The sequence below is a fragment of the Planococcus citri genome, chromosome 5, assembly GCF_950023065.1.
Source record: "Planococcus citri chromosome 5, ihPlaCitr1.1, whole genome shotgun sequence".
Lineage (NCBI taxonomy): Eukaryota > Metazoa > Arthropoda > Insecta > Hemiptera > Pseudococcidae > Planococcus > Planococcus citri.
Window position 1 is genome coordinate 30,387,099 of NC_088681.1, and position 20,936 is coordinate 30,408,034.

Genomic DNA, 20,936 nt, shown 5'->3' on the forward strand with positions numbered 1-20,936 from the left:
TGTTAACAGGAGGAAAATATATCGAAATGTGAATCTTATCCCAATAATTACGTGTTAACTGATTTGCTGCTTGGCATCTTCCGTTCAGTAGCTGTATAGCCAATGGTTTGCAAAAAAAAGAAGAATATCGTCGGAAAATGCTCATGAGGGAAAACAAAAGAAGTAAATTACGACAAACATGTTTAGAATCAGTGATATTTTGTTGATATTAAATGTTTTCATATTTGCTTCAAACAGGACGCGAGTAAAGAAACAATCCTATTGTGGAAATCGAAACGAAACAGGTAAGATAAGAAAGTAATATCATACTGTTTATCTCTAAAATCATTTTCAGTGAAAATGTTATGGCGATTCTAACGCTAGTTTCGATACAGGAAACATACTTTTTTAAAAATCACCAAGTTATGAGTAAACTTAGCTGAGAGGAGGAGATTTGAATGAATTTATGACGATTAAAAAGTGTATTATCATGTGCTTGGTGCACTTATTGAATCTATTAACATTTTAAATTACTATTTTTACAGAATTCCGTGGATTTAATGCGTTTGGAGACGATGATGACCGTGACCATGGAAGTAAGCACAGATACGATTATATTTCCAAATTTTATTTATAAGTATATGTATTTACGAACATCGCTCAATGTAATTTATCTTCGCAGTATTTGAAAATGAGAACGACATTGCGCATTTAGAGGATGTTATGCCTTCGAATGATTCCGATACTCCAATGTCGCCAAATCATCCACCTACAAATCACGAGGAGAATAAGCAATTTGCTCGAGAATAGTGATAAGAAAGTTGCTCATTCAATCGCGTCCGCTCGATCTTTTTCAACTTTCTGTTAACTCTGGTAAGTAAGTAGTAAGAAAGTATATCTATATACCTATGGTATGTATATAGTATAATTGAACATTAGAGATACCTACCTGGGTATTTATATCATGAGCTCAGCAGCTGAGCTAAAACTTACTCGGATAGTTTATTCGGTAAATTCCCGTTATCGTTGGTATCATACCAAGAAATATCCTGCCGCGTAATTTCTGAAAAGTAAAGTTTGCGCATACTGTGAACTTGATGTTCACTAACATATTCCCAACACATCGTCTGAAATCATCCAGTCAAAATAATTCAAAGTTTTTAAAAATCCTTCCTCAGAAAGGCACATGCACCTCACTTAGGTACCCATTTTTAAAATTAAGTAGGTACCTAATACCTATATGTATATGTCTTATGTACATATTATCCGAAAGTGGCATTAAATGAAAAAACAAAAAACAAAAAACGATTACTTATATGTACAGTGATAAGTAGCAATAATTCTATTCATTCATACCCAATTGAAAATAATTTATTCGAAGTCTACTCTCATCTTAGATAAGTATGATATTTTTAAATTCGTGTATTATGAAATTCCCGTGCTGATTATTTTATCTGTTAACACAATGTAACTCTCAGTTTTATATCACCGTAGGAAGTCATAAATTTGTGTAGCAATGAGGGTGAGATATCTACTCCAAAGAGTCTCAGTATTTACCCAAGATTATGCGAAAATTCAGCGTTGCGTCGTTTCATTATATTGCATTTCGACTAGGTAGGTACTAGGTACCTAATAGATATCTCGTGTCTACCCATTAGTAGTACCTAGTAGGAAATCACAGCAATAAGCAAAGTACCAATTCTTAATCAGGGTTGCCAAAATTTGAAATCACTTTTTATTACTGACTCCTGACATGGATGATCAAACACTGATACGTTGCCTTACGCTAGATGGAATTGAATTATTAGGTATAGGTACCTACTTATTACTGATGAAATGAACTGTTACCTGTATAAACGAACAGATCATCATGATGGTGCCGATTATCAAATAAATGATTAGGTATTTGTTCAAATTATTGTCGAATTCTCGTTCAGTCATTGGCATACTAGGTATAATTCCTAGAAAAATAAAAAGCTTGGAAATTAATGTGGGCATTTTTTCTAAAATAATGCATTATTGAAGACATAGCTGAAGCATCGCTAGAAATTCAATTTTCACATACCCGTAACCGCTGTTTTCCCACAAATCTTTTTGAGGTAATTCTGCTTTGAAAACTTCATGAAGCACGTATACCACTTGATATACGATCGTGCTATAACAAAATAAGAAAAGGTATGGTGTAGGTAAAGGTATGTATACAGTATCTATCCTATAAAGCTGCAAGAAAAATAAATATTACCCCAAAAATACGCGAAAAATACGAAAAAAATAAATTAAAAAATACCCGAAAAATCGGAAAAAAGTTCTGAGCCCGATCTATGGCACCTAGAGAGCTGATTTTTTTTTTAATCGACAGCTTAACGTCTCTAGAATATAGGAAAAATACGCGGGGGCAAAAATTTTGTTTGGCCCCAGGGGGCGTAGCCCCCTAGTAAGTATATGTACTATGCACCACGTACATACATATGTAGGTATTTTGTGGATGTTGAAATGGGTACTTTGAAAAAATATATGTATAATTATGTGCATCGACTTCAAGTCGTGTAATAAAATTTGTTTTTTCTTTTTATGAAATCGACGAACTCTAAACATGGATTCAAAATATTTTGGAGCAAGATTAAATAATTGTTTTGGATAAGTCTTGCAACGCTTTAGATTTTAGTAGCTACCTAGTTTCTTTCCTTTTTTTTTTTTGTTTTTTGCCATAGAAAAGCCACAATTTTTAGGCATGGCTTGTACATATGTGCCCTAGTTAGTTACATTAAAGTCCATTGTGCGTTTGTTTAGACTTGAAAAAAAAGTCAAAAATGCATGAGCGTGTATATGTAAGTGTAATGGTTAGGGTTTGGGTTTTTATGCTCGACCATATTTTTTGTATGCACAAGGGATGAAGTATTTTTCAGTTTTTGTTTTGTTGATCTTTCAATTTCATATTGAAATAATAGAACGCTCTATTTTGCATTTTTGTTCGTGAATTCTTGGTATTACGCAACAATTTTAGTGCATACCTACATAAAATCGTCCAGGAATTGATTTTCCCTGTAAAACAACACCCATATCGTTGGGTAATATTTTTACGTTTTAGATCATATTTTTGCATTTTTTAGGGAATATTTAAGCGCTTATACAGGAGATTTTTAGGAAAGAATATTCGAGCTCTGGTAATCGTCCATGGTTATATGTATGAGCTGAATACTTAGTAGGGTGGAGCGGAAAAAATCTAAATCTTTGATTTCGCTGAAATTGAAGTATGTTGGAGATTTTGAGTTGAAATGACCCCAAAAAAATTTTCAGCTCCCCATGTGCCCCTGCGGCGGAACTGTGGCCCCCAAAGTAAGGTCATTTTGAAAAAAAAACGCTGTTTTTTGGATTTTAAAGCACCAGTTCCCATTATTTCTGAAAACGGGTAGGACTCAAAACATGCGATTTGAGATGACGAATCGAATGGCGTAATTGGTTTTCTGATTTGATCCCCGCTAACCCCTCCCGATTTCGTTTGAAAAGTCGCGAATCGGCGTTTTTTTGCCATTTTAATTGAAAATACATTCGAGTTAAGACTTCGAACGCGATTTTATGATTGATCATTACTTTTCACATTGAAACAAGTGAATCTAGCTCGTATTCCAATCTCTACCCCTCCCCCTTTCCTGAGGGCACCCACCCCCCACATTAAAAACTCCCCTACCACCTTGAATATTGTTCCAAAAAGAAAAATCACGGTATAAAAGTTGTTTCTTGACAAATTTTCTACATTTTGGTTCTAACAAAAATTTTATTTGGCGCCGCCCTTGGGCCCCAAATTCCCAAAAAGCATTTCCAAAAAAAGTCAAAATCGCGTTTTTAACGTTTTTACAAAAAAATTGTAATCAAGAAACGTGGATGTGCTCAGAACTAAGTATTAGGTACTTATTCATTTTTCTATTTCCCCTGCCCCGCTCATGCAGCCCTCTCCAGGCATATCACATCAACATTTTGAACTGTTCCTTTCAAAATTGTTTCTCAACCCTCATTATTCTTTAAAAATCAACAAAATTATAAATGAGAAATATAGTTCTGAGCACATCCACGTTTCTTGATTACAATTTTTTTGTAAAAACGTTAAAAAACGCGATTTTGACTTTTTTTTGGAAATGCTTTTTGGGAATTTGGGGCCCAAGGGAGGCGCCTAATGAAATTTTTGTTAGAACCAAAATGTAGAAAATTTGTCAAGAAACAACTTTTATACCGTGATTTTTCTTTTTGGAACAATATTCAAGGTGGTAGGGGAGTTTTTAATGTGGGGGGTGGGTACCCTCAGGAAAGGGGGAGGGGTAGAGATTGGAATACGAGCTAGATTCACTTGCTTCAATGTGAAAAGTAATGATCAATCATAAAATCGCGTTCGAAGTCTTAACTCGAATGTATTTTCAATTAAAATGGCAAAAAAACGCCGATTCGCGACTTTTCAAACGAAATCGGGAGGGGTTAGCGGGGATCAAATCAAAAAACCAATTACACCATTCGATTCGTCATATCAAATCGCATGTTTTGAGTCCTACACGTTTTCAGAAATAATGGAAACTGGTGCTTTAAAATCCAAAAAACAGCGGTTTTTTTCAAAATGACCCTACTTTGGAGGCCACAGTTCCGCCGCAGGGGCACATGGGGAGCTGAAAATTTTTTGAGGTCATTTCAACTCAAAATCTCCAACATACTTCAATTTCAGCGAAATCGAAGACTATACATTTTTTCCACTCCACCCTAATGCTTAGATTCCACCTGCGCTCATCCTACATAATTTCAAGTTGAATCTTAAGGCGAACTTTAGTCGCCGCGTCGGTACTTTATAAAAAATTTTGTAGACGTAGCTGAGTACAATTAGGTACTGTTTTTATAAAAATTTCTCAATTCTTTCTACGAAAAATGCATAGATAGGTAGTTACTAGTTAGGTACATTACATTACAAAACATGGGTAATGTATGTAAATAATGTTTCGCTCGCCGTTTCGGTATGTTATAGTATAATAAGGCATCATCATTCATCATTGCTATCAATTATTATTCTATCCCTTCTCTATGGAGTTCCATAACAAAAACCAATTACACGAGTAGATCACCAATTACCTATTTTCCGCTGATATAGGCACGAGATGTTGATCGAAATTAATTGCCACCGGATTAGCGTGCGATGTTGCATTTCTTAACGTTGCATTTATAATTTCATCCGATACTAAACCCTAGAGCAAACATAAAAAGTACGACTTCTTATCTGCAGATCAAATTAAATAAGAAATTAACAAATTATGAAAAAATTTTCCACGTTTTTGAAAGTTTATTTTTCTCTGGTTTCCATCGAGGGATTTTCTACCTAGGTGCATATATTAGCTTTCGTTTTGAACATTGAATTCGAAACGTGGATGCATTGTTGCTCTTGAAAAAAAATTAAAAACTTACTTGAGTCGCTTGATTAAGGAAAATATTGGTCATGCCTCCAAAGAATAATCCAAGAATGGGTAAACATCATCCAGAAATTAAACTGAATAATGCGCCGAGTATCAATAATGTTCTGTCTAATTTCGTTGTATATTTGAACTAGTGAACGGAAAAACAAATTGTTAATTAGCCCACACACATTGAATTTCAGTTTTAAATACCGGTTTGCTATATCTACGTATGTGCATGATGGCATTATAAGAACCTAATTTATAAGGTGATATAATAACACAACTTTGCGTGAATTTCCTCACTTTTGAGTCCATTTTTACTCACAATTCCTGCAGGATAATCTGCATTTTCATTTTTGACCTACGATCTTTTGAAAACCAGTTCGACTGAATGCTGTGCGCACGCTTGTATAGATCTAGGTATTAGTCCGGCATATGACAATAGGAGTAATTGCACCCCCCCGCCGATCCTCCGGGACAACATTTTTCTTAAAGGGGACATCCTAGGGAACATTTTAATGCAAAGTTGCCAAAAAAAAGTTGGCCTTACTTACAAAATGGCGGCCATTTTGATTGACAGGTCAGCCGAAATCGCAGATTTTGCGTTTTAAAATAGGACTTGCACAAACTTTTTCAAACTTTACAAAGCTAGATCGAAAGATCATGCAAAAATTTATCACCTGTCCAAATTTCAAGTGCTAAAGTGCGTTTTTCGATTTTTGGTGAATTTTTGAAAATCGAATTTAGGCCAAAAATGAGGGAAAAAATCAAAATTTTACCAAATTGACCAAGAAAGCTGAAATTTGGGATATACCCTATTTTCGACATGCCAAATCGATTGGAAACGGTTTCAACCCTTTTTGAGCAGTTCTGGAGCCTCCAGCAGATTTTTGAAACTCGAAATTCCCACAAAATTCCATCAAATTGGAGTTGTAAAGCTAAAATTCATTCTAAAAACTAGTTTCAATACGCTACGAAGTACTGCAGGTGAATTTCAAGTCGTTTTGGATCCTCCAGCAACTTTTTGAAAATTCCTGAAGCCTCCAGCAGATTTTTGAAACTTTAAATTTTCACAAAATTTCATCAAATAGAGATGGAAAGCTGAAATTTACTCTACACTCCAATTCTAACACCCTCGGCCTCTGAAGACGACTTCAGGTGAGTTCAAGTCATTTTAGAGCCCCCAACGACTTTTTTTTGAAAATTACTGGAGCCTCCAGCACATTTTTGAAACTTTAAATTTTTACAAAATTTCATCACATTTGAGATGGAAAGCTGAAATTTACTCTACACTCCAATTTTAACACCCTCTGAAGACGACTTCAGGTAGGTTCAAGTCATTTAAGGGCCTTCAGCGACTTTTTTGAAAATTACTAGAGCCTCCAGTAGATTTTTAAAACTTGAAATTTCCCCAACATTAATTTATCAAATGGAGTTGGTAAGCTTAAATTTACTTCGCAGACTACATGGTGGTTTCAAATGGTTTTGAAGCTTCCAGCTACTTTTAGGAAATTTCAATTTTCCAAACAAAGCGTCATACAACCTTTCAAAAAGTTGCTGGAGGCTTCAAAACGACTTGAAATTCACCAGAAGTCAACTTCGTAGCGTATTGAAATTAGTTTGCAGAATGAATTTCAACTCTCCATCTTCTACTGGAGGCTCCAGTAATTTTCAAAAAAAAGTCGTTGGGGGCTCTAAAATGACTTGAACTCACCTGAAGTCGTCTTCAGAGGCCGAGGGTGTTAGAATTGGAGTGTAGAGTAAATTTCAGCTTTCCATCTCTATTTGATGAAATTTTGTGAAAATTTAAAGTTTCAAAAATCTGCTGGAGGCTTCAGGAATTTTCAAAAAGTTGCTGGAGGATCCAAAACGACTTGAAATTCACCTGCAGTACTTCGTAGCGTATTGAAATTAGTTTTTAGAATAAATTTTAGCTTTACAACTCCAATTTGATGGAATTTTGTGGGAATTTCGAGTTTCAAAAATCTGCTGGAGGCTCCAGAACTGCTCAAAACGGGTTGAAACCGTTTCCAATCGATTTGGCATGTCGAAAATAGGGTATATCCCAAATTTCAGCTTTCTTGGTCAATTTGGTAAAATTTTGATTTTTTCCCTCATTTTTGGCCTAAATTCGATTATCAAAAATTCACCAAAAATCGAAAAACGCACTTTAGCACTTGAAATTTTGACAGGTGATAAGTTTTTGCATGATCTTTCGATCTACCTTTGTAAAGTTGAAAAAAGTTCGTGCAAGTCCTATGTTAAAACGCAAAATCTGCGATTTCGGCTGACCTGTCAATCAAAATGGCCGCCATTTTGTAAGTAAGGCCAACTTTTTTTTGGCAACTTTGCTCTAAAATGTTCCTTAGGATGTCCCCTTTAAGAAAAAAGTTGTCCCGGAGGATCGGCGGGGGGGGGGGTGCAATTACTCCTATTGTCATATGCCGGACTATATGTAAGCGTAGTGATATAGACCTAGAGTTGAGCATCAAGTAAGTAGGTACATAAATACCCACCCGGTAACAAACTGCTAAACTTGTTTTTTTTTGTTTTTTTTTTTCAATTTTTTGAATCACGTTATCTGAGTACCTATATATTTAATTCTGTTTCCGCCGGTAACAATATTTTTTTAATGATTAACAAAAAAAGATAATAATTCCAAGTAGAATTCAGCTATTCAGTGTTATCAAAGTGGTGCCCAATCAAATTAGGGATAACGATATGTAACGCGCACAAATTAATCGAGTTTACCTTAGACGTACCTAATTATTTAGAGATAACCAATGATGAATTTTCATCATTTTGAATTATTTCGTTGGGTTACCTACAAATAAATCATTTTAGGTAGGTGCTTACTTAGGTACTCGTAAAATGAAATTGGCATTACTAAATACTAAATTCATTAAAAGGTACTCTCTAAATTTGAAATTATAGTCAAATTTAGAAAGTACATACCTTATGTAGGTAGGTATATGGTATATGCACATGCACATACGTATATGTAGCAAGCTAGGTACACATATAATGTATGTACATAGTAATAATACATATTATACAGTACCTATACGTACTGCCCACTTACTAAGTACATACATTTGTATGTCGCGAGTAGGTATGCGAATATAAACTTACTTGATCATAGAACATAAATTAAGCGACATTAACTCACTCAATCAACTTACCAAATAGAATAAACTGGAGGTTTTTTCTTTTTGTGCTTTCTTCGTTGTTTTCTCGCTGGAAACAATTCAACAAAATCAGATCAATCAAACTTTTTTCGGTCATAAATTCTATGAAATAACCATGAAATGCCCAGCCAGCTGATTAAACTTTCATTATCCTGTACCTACATATTACAGGATAGCATTATCCTTTGCATGGTGAAAAAAAAATCATCCGTAGTGTTATGATCGTAAAAATAATCATGCTCAGGTTTAACCGTTTAATCAAAATTCAAAGAAGAGTTATTCATTCATATGTGTATGTAATTGAACAAATAAGAACGTAGGTATTGTTTTTAATAGGAAAAAATAGTAAACACTTACGTAACCAGATCCATAATCTGTACTTTGCTCTTTTTCTAATACGAGGGTCGGTAGAAAAGTAAAGATCCCTATTTTTTTTCTCAATGAAGAAATCAGATAAAGTAAAAAACTAATATATTTTCAGAAACTACATTCTTTCAGCTATTTTTTGGCATAATTACTTCAGCGATTATCACATTTTGTCACATTATGATGTGAATTTTAAAATATCTCCTCCGCCCAATTTTCGTCCAACCCCATAAGGCACACAATTTTTAATATTGCTATTTTTCCCCGCTATGTGGCGAATAAGTGCGAATAACGCGTCTAATTCACCAGTAAATCACCCTCCAAATCAGATACAGTTAGCACAAGTGCATCTGCCAGCCCAAACAGACAACCTGGGCGCCTTTTTGTCTTTCAACTTTATGGCCCTTTCATGGACCAAAGACCACCACTTACGCACATGTTGAACACGTGTACCACTGTACCCTTACATCCATACCTCTGGGCTAACTGTGGATGCATTTCAGTTGGGGGTTTGCCGTCAAATTTCAAAAATTGGATGATACTGCAAATTATTTCATTGGACGCTAATTCTATGGAGGAGATATTTTTAAACTCACACCAAGATGTGACAAAATGTGATAATCGCTTAAGTAATTATGCCAGAAAATAGCTGAAAGAATGTACCTAGTTTCTGAAAATATATTAGTTTTTTACTTTACCTATCTGATTTCTTCATTGAGAAAAAAAATAGGGATCTTTACTTTTCTACTGACCCTCGTAATTTCGCAGATTCTCCGCTTTTAAACACCATTTTCACTTCTCGATTTCTATTCTACAAAATTAAAACTCATCGCTCAATGAAACATCCATTCATCCATACTTCGATGTTCAGTACATTACAGGTAAATGATGATATCAGTTGGCGTTGTTGCTGTTGCTTGTGAGAAGATAACGCGAGTAATACTGATTAGAACTTGAAACATGAACACATCGATTCGAGCTATTTTAGTGATTTTTTATTGCACGTTTGTTTTTGTTCCAGTCTTCCAGTATATGGTGGCTCGAGTGATTTGCATCACTAGTTAAATTTGATTTCGGTTATTGCGTAAAAGAAAGCTCTATTTGTGTAGTGTGAAAAATGCGCTTATTTATTCCAGTTACTTTAGTAAGAATACGTAAGTACAACATTCTTCCATCGAATTTAAATCACAACTCGCTAAAGATGGGCATTTGCGCGGGAAAAATGCCGTCGTTATAAGTAAATATTGTCAATCCAAAGCACGCAGAACCGATATAAATTTACTACTAACGTTTATGCTATAATCACGTGCATTTGTATCGTCGAACGATGTAAATTAAGCTAATACGCCCGTATCGGTGTTACGTCTCGATGTATATCAATTATCTTACGAATTGTATCGATTTGTTTACAGTGTGAAGATGTTAGCTACCAGTACTCCAATGCAGAATGGTAATTCTGACGCCGGAGGCGGCGATGCGCCTGCCGCCAACAAGAAACCTAAAGGGCTCATTGAAAAAATGTATCAGAAGAAGTCTCAACTCGAGCACATTTTACTCAGACCTGATACTTATATCGGTATTTGATTACCATCTACTCGATTAGATCGTTTCTCGTAGTCAGCATATCTCATTGTTTTTGTTATCGTAGGATCTGTCGAATTGTTGGATGAACAGATGTGGGTCTTCGACAAAGAAACGAAAACTATGAAGTTTAGAAACATCAAGTTCGTGCCCGGTTTATATAAAATCTTTGACGAAATCTTGGTCAACGCTGCCGATAATAAGCAACGTGATAGTAAAATGGACTGTATTAAAATTACTATCGATCAGTAAGTTCGAATTATCATATGTAGAGTACATACGTATTATTTTATGCAATTATTACATAAGAACGTTATCCTCATTGACGTTCTACTGAGAGGCATTGCTAAATGAAATCGTTGATGTTTAGGGGACGGTATTATGATATTATTACCGTCTTCAAGCCCATCAATACATTGGTTTTACTTTAATTTTTGAATTTCGTGTGATTAACGCCTCTTTTGATCTACAGGGAAGCAAACGAAATCAGCATTTGGAATAATGGTAAAGGTATTCCTGTTGTTGAGCATAAAGATGAAAAGATGTACGTTCCTACTATGATATTTGGTCACCTATTGACCAGTTCTAACTATGACGACGATGAAAAGAAAGTTACCGGTGGTCGTAACGGTTACGGTGCGAAATTATGTAACATCTTTAGTACGAAATTCATCGTAGAAACCGCCTGCAAAGAATACAAAAGGAAATTCAAACAAGTAAACATATTTTCTAGTGACTGATGATAAATAATATTTGTCTATTTGTCAATTAACGAAACTAATCCATATTTGACAGACGTGGACGAACAATATGTCCAAAACAACTACACCGTCGATTAAAGATTCCTCCGAAGATTATACCAAAATCACTTTTTCGCCCGACTTAGCCAAATTTCACATGGACAGATTGGACGACGATATTGTGGCGTTGATGTCGAGAAGAGCCTACGATGTGGCCGCTTCCAGCAGAAATGTAAAAGTGTTTCTAAATGGAGAACGACTTCCGGTAAATGATCATTCATTGTTACTTTAACCAATCATCTATCGTGAATTATTTATTTGATTTTGTTTTTCATCATTTTCAGGTGAAAACGTTCAAAGATTATGTGGAATTATACGTTCATAATCCCGATAACGAGGGGGCCGATGAAGATGTGAAAATATATTACGAAAGTGCTGGTGGTAGATGGGAGGTGGCAGTCACGCTTTCAGAGAAAGGATTCCAACAGATGTCTTTCGTCAACAGTATCGCTACTACTAAGGTAATTTAGACGACTACGCGTCGACTAAATTCACTTGCATAATTCACTATTCGATTAATTGTGCGTTTTACTTGAATAGGGTGGTCGTCACGTAGATCACGTTGCAGACCAAATTGTTAAGAAGATGCTTGAAAGTTTCAGCAAAGGAAAAAACAAAACTCAGATTAAACCTTTCCAAATAAAAAATCATTTATGGTTGTTCGTGAATTGTTTAATCGAGAACCCAACATTCGATTCGCAAACTAAAGAAAACATGACCTTACAAGCGAGTAAATTCGGTTCCAAATGTAATTTGACCGATAAATTTTACACTACGGTGAGTAAATTCTTCTGTATTTGTATTTACACGTCTTGCGCGTACATAATTTTACTTGTATCCGTAGCTTTGCAAGTCCGAAATTAGAACTACGATAGAAAAATGGGCCAAGTTTAAACAGGACAATGCACTCGCGAAAACGAGTGGAAAGAAACAAAGCAAATTGAAAGGTATAAAATCACCATGCTCTTCTAATCAACTGATTTCTCATATATAGTTCATTTTTACGTCATTATTTCGTTAATTTCAGGTGTACCCAAACTCGAGGACGCTAACGAAGCTGGTACGAAGAACTCTCGCAGTTGTACGTTGATCTTAACCGAGGGAGATTCAGCCAAAAGTTTAGCTGTATCCGGATTAGGTGTTATTGGTCGAGATTATTACGGTGTATTTCCTCTCCGAGGTAAATTGTTGAATGTTCGAGAAGCTTCGCATAAACAGGTAAACTTTTCTATCCAGTAGCGAATTAGACTTGTCCTGTCCTTGTTGAGTATTTACTTCATAATTCATTTTTTCAGATCATGGATAATGCTGAAATTAACAATATCGTTAAAATTGTCGGTTTACAATATCGTAAAAAATACGAAACCGAAGACGATATGAAGACTCTTCGATACGGTAAATTAATGATCATGACGGATCAAGATCAGGTACTGGAAAGATTATTGAAACGAATCGTAACGTAGAATATTGTTTATAAATGTGATTGTTTGTTTCGATTGTAGGATGGTTCGCATATTAAAGGATTAATTATTAATTTTATCCATCACAATTGGCCTAGTTTATTGAAGATGAATTTCTTGGAAGAATTCATTACGCCGATTATCAAAGCGACTAGAAAAGTGGGTCGAAATGACGAAGAGGTACTCAGCTTTTTCTCTATACCAGAATTCGACGAATGGAAAAACAACACTCCGAACTGGAACAGGTTTGCCATCAAATACTACAAAGGTTTTTATTTTTAACGATTATTATGATGTTATTACTAGAGTTGGGAAAATCGATCCTAAATGCTTTGTTATTATAGGTTTGGGTACCTCGACGTCTGAGGAAGCTAAGGAATATTTCTCGAACATGACCAGACATCGAATTAAATTCTTGTACAAAGATAACGACGACGATTCGCATATCACGATGGTACAATTTTTAAATAAACTTTTAAAACTCATTCAATCGAAGACCCCATAAATATCACTTCATGCTTGTGCAGGCATTCAGCAAAAAAATGGTCGATGCCAGAAAAGACTGGTTGACTAACTGGATGGGAGAAATGAAACGTCGTAAAGAATTCGGACTCGGAGAAGAATACTTGTATGGAAAAGATACCAAAGCTGTAACGTACAAGGACTTCATCAATAAGGAATTGGTATTATTCAGCAACATGGATAATGAACGATCAATTCCTTGTGCGTTGGATGGTTTAAAACCTGGATCACGAAAGGTACGTTGTTCGTAATCTGTATATTTTCATTTCATTACTCGAAACGTTGGAGTAATTCTGAACTGTTTTCGTATTTCAGGTGTTATTTACGTGCTTGAAGAGAAATTTGACGAAAGAATTGAAAGTAGCCCAGTTGGCCGGTTCAGTTGCCGAATTGTCGGCTTACCATCATGGTGAACAATCGTTGATGTCAACTATTATAAATTTAGCGCAAAATTACGTCGGCAGCAATAACATCAACTTGCTGCAGCCCCTCGGTCAGTTCGGTACGAGATTACAAGGTGGCAAAGATGCTGCCAGTCCTCGTTATATTTTCACCAAATTAAGGTATGCATTTTTGAACGACATCGATATCAAATTTGAACTATTTGTAACCATTTTCCAATATTTTTTTTACAGTCCACTTACCAGATTAATTTTCCACCCTAACGACGATCCTTTGATGAACTACTTACGCGATGATAATCAAAAAGTCGAACCCGAATGGTATATGCCGATTATACCAATGGTCCTTGTAAATGGTGCCGAAGGTATCGGTACTGGGTGGATGACCAAAATCGCCAATTATAATCCCAGAGAAATAATTGACAATTTACAACGTATGATTCGAGGCGATGAACCGGTTCCAATGGTACTGATTTCCATTGCTTTGTAAAACAAATAATTCTTGGGTTTAGTTCTTTACAATTTTATTTCGTATATTTCCAGAAACCGTGGTACAAGAATTTCTTGGGCGAAATCGAGAAATTGGGCGAAACTCGTTTCGTCACCAGCGGCGAAGTTGGTATCCTAAGCGATGAGAAGATAGAAATCACTGAATTACCTGTCGGAACATGGACTCAGACTTATAAAGAGAATGTTCTGGAACCGTTATTGAATCCTGAGTCGAAAGCCGATAAAGCTGAAAAAGGAGAGAAAGCCTCAAAAGCTGAGAAAGCTCAGCCGTTTATTACGTAAGTTGATAGATTCTCGATTTTATTTTTGGAAAAATCTGCGTACCTGGTTGTTAATTCGTATTCTGATATTTTCACCGTACAGGAATTACAAGGAGTATAATACCGATAAAACCGTAAAATTCCAAGTATTTTTAACGAAAGAAAAACTAAAGAAAGCTGAATTAGATGGATTACATAAGATTTTCAAATTGCAAAACACCATGACCACTACGTCGATGGTAAGATGAATTCATTCGGAGGTTTACGTTCATTCTCTTCTGTCAAGAGTCGTCTTTTTTAAACGATTCTCAATGTGTGTTTTTCCCCTTCAATTTTTAGTGTGCATTCGATCGGTACGGTGTACTAAGGAGGTACGATTCGGCTACTCAAATCTTAAGAGAATTTTTCGAGGTTCGTCTCGAGTTTTACGTAAAACGAAAATCGTACTTGGAGGGTATGTTGGAAGCTGAAGCCGCCAAATTAACGAATCAGGCGAGGTAACTTATCACTTGGATTTTTTTAGTCAAGTTTCAAGATTGATGGATGAATAATCGATTATTTTTTTGGTGACAGGTTCATCTTGGAAAAGTGCGATGGCGATTTGAGAATCGAAAATCGTAAGAAGAAAGAAATGATAGCCGAACTTGTGAGACGAGGATATCCCGGCGATCCAGTTCGCACCTGGAAAATACGTGTTGATCGTGAAGCTGCTTTGGTTAGTATTTGAACTGATTGTTCTGGGGTAATCGAATCGCTGTAAAATTGTAGACAAGGGAGTTCAAACTTGGGAAATTGATGATTTTTGGAATCATTTTGATTTGAAATAAAAACAAGCTATTTTCTGGATTGGGGGGGGGGGGAGGGGGGAAGATCTGTTTTAAAAATTATCACTATTCATCAACTGTGGTGAGAGGGAAGGTTGTGTTATTCCTTTGATTGGAAGATTGGCCATTTTTATACTCTGCTGTTTCATTTACTTTGCCATCTCAAAATAGATGATTTATTTTTTTATTTTGTTTTTCACGCTGCATTTACGTAGAATTCAGTGAGTATTAGATTATTCGAATTTCAGCATTTGTATATCAGAAATGAATATGACACCTGAAATTAATCGAACTAGTTGATCATCAGTAATCTAATCATTTTTGAATTTATTCATTTTTCAGGAAGAAGAAGTCTCGCCAGCGACTGAAGGTGAAGAAACGGCCGACGAAGATGCGCCCGAAGAAGATCCTAATAAGGATTTCGATTATTTACTCGGTATGAAACTATGGTCGTTGACGTTGGAAAAGAAAAACGAAATGTTGAAAAAACGAGACGAAAAACAAACCGAATTGGATTTGCTGAAGAAGAAAACACCTTCGGATCTCTGGGTAACCGATCTAGATGCTCTTCTTGCCAAAGTAAGTGTAGTCATCGATTCTTTCATTGACATTATCCAATCGTTCTGATATCAATTAATCTGTTGCGATGTCTCGTTTCATTAGATGGACGAAGTCGAAGAGTTAGAACGCGAAATAGCTGCATCTGGTAAACCAGCGAAAGGTATGAAAGGTCCTAAAGATAAAAAGAAAGCGAAAGTGATCGCTGCTGCGGATAGTTTACCATCACCTCATGCTATTCGTATTAAACCTCGTGTCGATGCCGAATTACTGAAGAAATACGAAAAAGCCGATCAAGTTAGAGATAAAGTAAAGAAACCGGTTAGTATGAATACATATTTTTCAACGGTTTAAGAACGGCAATGTTATTTAGATCTCATACTCATCGTGTATCGTGATCTTGCGAAGCATTGCCACAGTAAATTATCACAGGTAATAAATTATCGAACGTTTGAATACGTCGGTAATTCGCTATACTGTGGTACAAGCTTTTCCCCTCGTTTTGTAAATTTAGAATAATAATTCTAGTTATTAATTTGATCGTGAAATATTTGTATTTCCAGAAAAAAGGCAAAGATGATGTCGAAGGATCGGAGGAGAAATCCGAAAAAAGCGAAAAATCCTCTGCTTCTAAAGTTAAATCTGAACCGGGAGCGACTAAAGGTGAAAAATTTACATTTTCAAGGTAAAAGTTTTTGAAAACCAAATTTTTATTCCATGTTTTATCCTACAGCTAAGAGACCTAAAAAGGAACCGAAAGAAAAATCGCCCAAGAAAAAGTCTAAAAAGGGCTCAGACTCTGAAGATGAAATGTCCTCGGGTAGTGAATCAGACGATGATTTCAGAACATCTGCGACTGCTCCTGATACTCCCAAGCGAGCCACATCTCGAAGAGCTGCAGGTATAGTGCCGAAATGAATATTCATGTAATATCGTAAATTTATTCGAGTACGTTAATCATTCATAACGCTTCGCATTTTCAGCTCCGAAGAAATACACCTTCGATTCGGAAAACGAAGAAGATTTCTCTGATCACGATGACAACGAAGACCTCGTGGTGAATAACGCGGTCGTCGATGATTACGCGCCGGCTGTTGTCGATGACGAATCGTAAGTATTAAACGTGTACATAACTCAGCTGGGAAACAAAACACAAAACTGTAATTTTCATTTTACAGCGATTCGAGCTTCACTGCAGAACCGGAAAAGAAAAAAGACGATTCGGATGTCGACGATAGTCCCATCAAGAAGAAACCGGCCGCGAAAAAACCAGCTGCAAGTCGAATAAGCGATTTCTTCGACGAAGATTCGCCGCCGAAGAAAAAGCCAGCGCCTAAAAAACCCGCTGCGAAGAAACCCAAGTACGCCGCGTCCGATTCAGAGGACGGTGACTTATTCGACGAACCTAGCGCGCCGGAAAGCGAAGACGATAGCGACTTCGACATCGGTTCTAAGAAGAAAAAAACTAAAAAGGAAACAGCCAAAGCTGCGCCGAAAAAGAAAGCAGCAGCAGCCCCGAAACAACCTAAAGAACCGAAAAAACTCGCCGTAACTAAATCGAAACCGGCTGCGAAGAAGAAACCCGCCGCCGATCATTCATCGGACGAGGAAATCAAAGACATCTTGAAACGGAAGAGATCTCATTCGTCCGATTCCGACGATGATTTCTTGAAAAACCAGCCCAAAGAAGACGGTAACGAAACTCGATGATTATTTTCAATTGGTACATTGTGACGCAGGGTTTATTTCATTTCATTTCCTGATTTACTGTCGTTTTACAGCTAATTTAACAACCGATGATGAATTCAACATGTTATTGGCCGGACCATCCAAGAAAGCCGCACCCGCCGAAAAAAAGAAAAACAAATACAGTTTCGAACCATCGATCCAATCGTATGATTCGGACGATGATCATCAACCGGAAACGAAGAAAAAGGGTAAGTTGATGTGGACGAAATCGTAGTATAGTTCAAAACCGAACGATATGGTTTAATGGGTATCATGTTTTTGTTACAGCCGCAGCTGAAGCCCCTCCAAAAAAGAGACAAACGAAAAAAGTAAAATATGTGTATATTGACTCATCAGGTCCTAGCGATTCCTAAATTCCTATCTTATTGGAAGAAAGTTTCGAGATTTCAGCAGTTCTGCTAATTTTATATAGTACATACTTGAATAGCGGATCATTTTTATCAGCTTGATTTCATTTAATTTACTACTATTATAGGTTTTATTTAAATGCATTAAATTTTAAGTGTAATTGTAATTATCAATTTTAAGTTTTTGTATGTTTTTAGTATTTTAGAGAAATTTTTTTTGAGAGTTTCATCGAATGAGTTGAGTTGTATGATGTATCCAGTGTCTGCATGTAATGCGTGTTTTAGTACAATAAAATTTACGTAGTTTTTTTTTAAACGACAGTTGTTTTATTTCAACCTACAAAGCATCTATGATTCATGGAAAACTGATTTCACAAAGTGCCCTGCACAACAGACATGCCAATTCCATATTTCTTGAAAATCACTGATCAGGTATCCATGAATCATAGGTGCTTTGTAGGTTGAAATTCTTGCATTTTTTTTTTCATTCACAAGGTGCCCTACCCAACGGACACGCCAGTTTGATATTTCTTGAAAGTCACTGAATCATAGGAGCTTTGTAGGTTGAAATTTTTGCATTTTTTTTTCATTCACAAAGTGCCGTACCCAACAGACACACCAGTTCGATATTTCTTGAAAGTCACTAAATCATAGCTGCTTTGTAGGTTTCAAATTTTTGCATTTTTTTTTCATTCACAAAGTGCCCTGCCCAACAGACACACCATTTCCATATATCTTGAAAATCACTTAACAGGTCTCCATAAATCATAGGTGCTTTGTAGGTTGAAATTCTTGCATTTTTTTTTCATTCACAAAGCGCCGCACCCAACCTACACGCCAGTTTGATATTTCTTGAAAGTCACTGAATCATAGGTGCTTGGTAATTGGAAATTTTCACCTTTTTCCATCATTCACAAAATGCCGTACTCGACTCATACTGCCATTTTGATATTTCTTGAAAATCACTGACCAAGTCTCCACAAATCATAGGTGCTTGGTAAATGGAAATTTTCACCTTTTTCCATCATTCACAAAATGCCCTACTCAACTCATACGGCCATTTTGATATTTCTTGAAAATCACTGACCAAGTCTCCACAAATCTTAGGTGCTTGGTAAGTGGAAATTTTCACCTTTTTCCATCATTCACAAAATGCCGTACTCAACTCATACGGCCATTTTGATATTTCTTGAAAATCACTGACCAAGTCTCCACAAATCATAGTTGCTTTGTAAGTGGAAATTTTCACCTTTTTCCATCATTCACAAAATGCCGTACTCAACTCATACGGCCATTTTGATATTTCTTGAAAATCACTGACCAAGTCTCCACAAATCATAGGTGCTTGGTAAGTGGAAATTTTCACCTATTTCCATCATTCACAAAATGCCATACTCAACTTATACGGCCGTTTTGATATTTCTTGAAAATCACTGACCAAGTCTCCACAAATCATAGGTGCTTGGTAAGTGGAAATTTTCACCTTTTTCCATCATTCACAAAATGCCCTACTCAACTCATACGGCCATTTTGATATTTCTTGAAAATCACTGACCAAGTCTCCACAAATCATAGGTGCTTGGTAAGTGGAAATTTTCACCTTTTTCCATCATTCACAAAATGCCGTACTCAACTCATACAGCCATTTTGATATTTCTTGAAAATCACTGACCAAGTCTCCACAAATCATAGTTGCTTTGTAAGTGGAAATTTTCACCTTTTTCCATCATTCACAAAATGCCGTACTCAACTCATATGGCCAATTTGATATTTCTTGAAAATCACTGACCAAGTCTCCACAAATCATAGGTGCTTGGTAAGTGGAAATTTTCACCTTTTTCCATCATTCACCAAATGCCGTACTCAACTCATACGGCCATTTTGATATTTCTTGAAAATCACTGACCAAGTCTCCACAAATCATAGGTGCTTGGTAAGTGGAAATTTTCACCTTTTTCCATCATTCACAAAATGCCGTACTCAACTCATACGGCCATTTTGATATTTCTTGAAAATCACTGACCAAGTCTCCACAAATCATAGTTGCTTTGTAAGTGGAAATTTTCACCTTTTTCCATCATTCACAAAATGCCGTACTCAACTTATACGGCCATTTTGATATTCTATGAAAATCACTGACCAAGTCTCCACAAATCATAGGTGCTTGGTAAGTGGAAATTTTCACCTTTTTCCATCATTCACAAAATGCCCTACTCAACTCATACAGCCATTTTGATATTTCTTGAAAATCACTGACCAAGTCTCCACAAATCATAGGTGCTTGGTAAGTGGAAATTTTCACCTTTTTCCATCATTCACAAAATGCCCTACTCAACTCATACGGCCATTTTGATATTTCTTGAAAATCACTGACCAAGTCTCCACAAATCATAGGTGCTTGGTAAGTGGAAATTTTCACCTTTTTCCATCATTCACAAAATGCCCTACTCAACTCATACGGCCATTTTGATATTTCTTGAAAATCACTGACCAAGTCTCCACAAATCATAGGTGCTTGGTAAGTGGAAATTCTCACCATTTTCCATCATTCACAAAATGCCCTACTCAACTCATACAGCCATTTTGATATTTCTTGAAAATCACTGACCAAGTCTCCACAAATCATAGGTGCTTGGTAAATGGAAATTTTCACCTTTTTCCATCATTCACAAAATGCCCTACTCAACTCATACGGCCATTTTGATATTGCTTGAAAATATCTGACCAAGTCTCCACAAATCATAGGTGCTTTGTAAGTGGAAATTTTCACCTTTTTCCATCATTCACAAAATGCCGTACTCAACTCATACGGCCATTTTGATATTTCTTGAAAATCACTGACCAAGTCTCCACAAATCATAGGTGCTTGGTAAGTGGAAATTTTCACCTTTTTCCATCATTCACAAAATGCCCTACTCAACTCATACGGCCATTTTGATATTTCTTGAAAATCACTGACCAAGTC

At 36.1% G+C, this 20,936-nt stretch overlaps 2 protein-coding genes across 3 annotated transcripts; one reads left to right on the forward strand and one right to left on the reverse strand.

The window, feature by feature from the left end:
* Positions 1-586: 586 nt before the first annotated feature.
* On the reverse strand, positions 587-9,080 carry LOC135847515 (uncharacterized). Its single transcript, XM_065367072.1, has 8 exons — positions 8,951-9,080; positions 8,588-8,642; positions 5,416-5,553; positions 5,086-5,198; positions 2,045-2,134; positions 1,828-1,940; positions 973-1,106; positions 587-748 (listed from the first exon to the last, which is right to left on the reverse strand). The coding sequence occupies exons 4-8, from the start codon at positions 5,156-5,158 to the stop codon at positions 691-693; spliced, it is 468 nt and encodes a 155-aa protein (XP_065223144.1). The 5' UTR covers positions 5,159-5,198; positions 5,416-5,553; positions 8,588-8,642; positions 8,951-9,080; the 3' UTR covers positions 587-690.
* Positions 9,081-9,704: 624 nt separating this feature from the next.
* LOC135847510 (DNA topoisomerase 2-like) lies at positions 9,705-18,287 on the forward strand. 2 transcript variants are annotated; one of them, XM_065367058.1, is made up of 28 exons: positions 9,705-9,840; positions 9,989-10,113; positions 10,372-10,535; positions 10,608-10,788; positions 11,013-11,256; positions 11,336-11,545; positions 11,625-11,801; positions 11,881-12,117; positions 12,185-12,287; positions 12,368-12,558; positions 12,636-12,767; positions 12,843-13,068; positions 13,145-13,254; positions 13,328-13,558; positions 13,638-13,885; positions 13,958-14,189; positions 14,267-14,511; positions 14,597-14,732; positions 14,833-14,990; positions 15,067-15,208; positions 15,660-15,896; positions 15,981-16,196; positions 16,439-16,538; positions 16,609-16,776; positions 16,859-16,985; positions 17,054-17,568; positions 17,657-17,812; positions 17,892-18,287. In XM_065367058.1, exons 3-28 carry the CDS (start codon positions 10,379-10,381, stop codon positions 17,975-17,977), a joined length of 4,965 nt encoding a protein of 1,654 aa, XP_065223130.1. In that variant the 5' UTR covers positions 9,705-9,840; positions 9,989-10,113; positions 10,372-10,378; the 3' UTR covers positions 17,978-18,287. The 2 variants fall into 2 exon arrangements, with proteins under 2 accessions (XP_065223130.1, XP_065223129.1); XM_065367057.1 differs by having other exon boundaries at positions 9,751-9,840; positions 9,981-10,113.
* Positions 18,288-20,936: the final 2,649 nt, after the last annotated feature.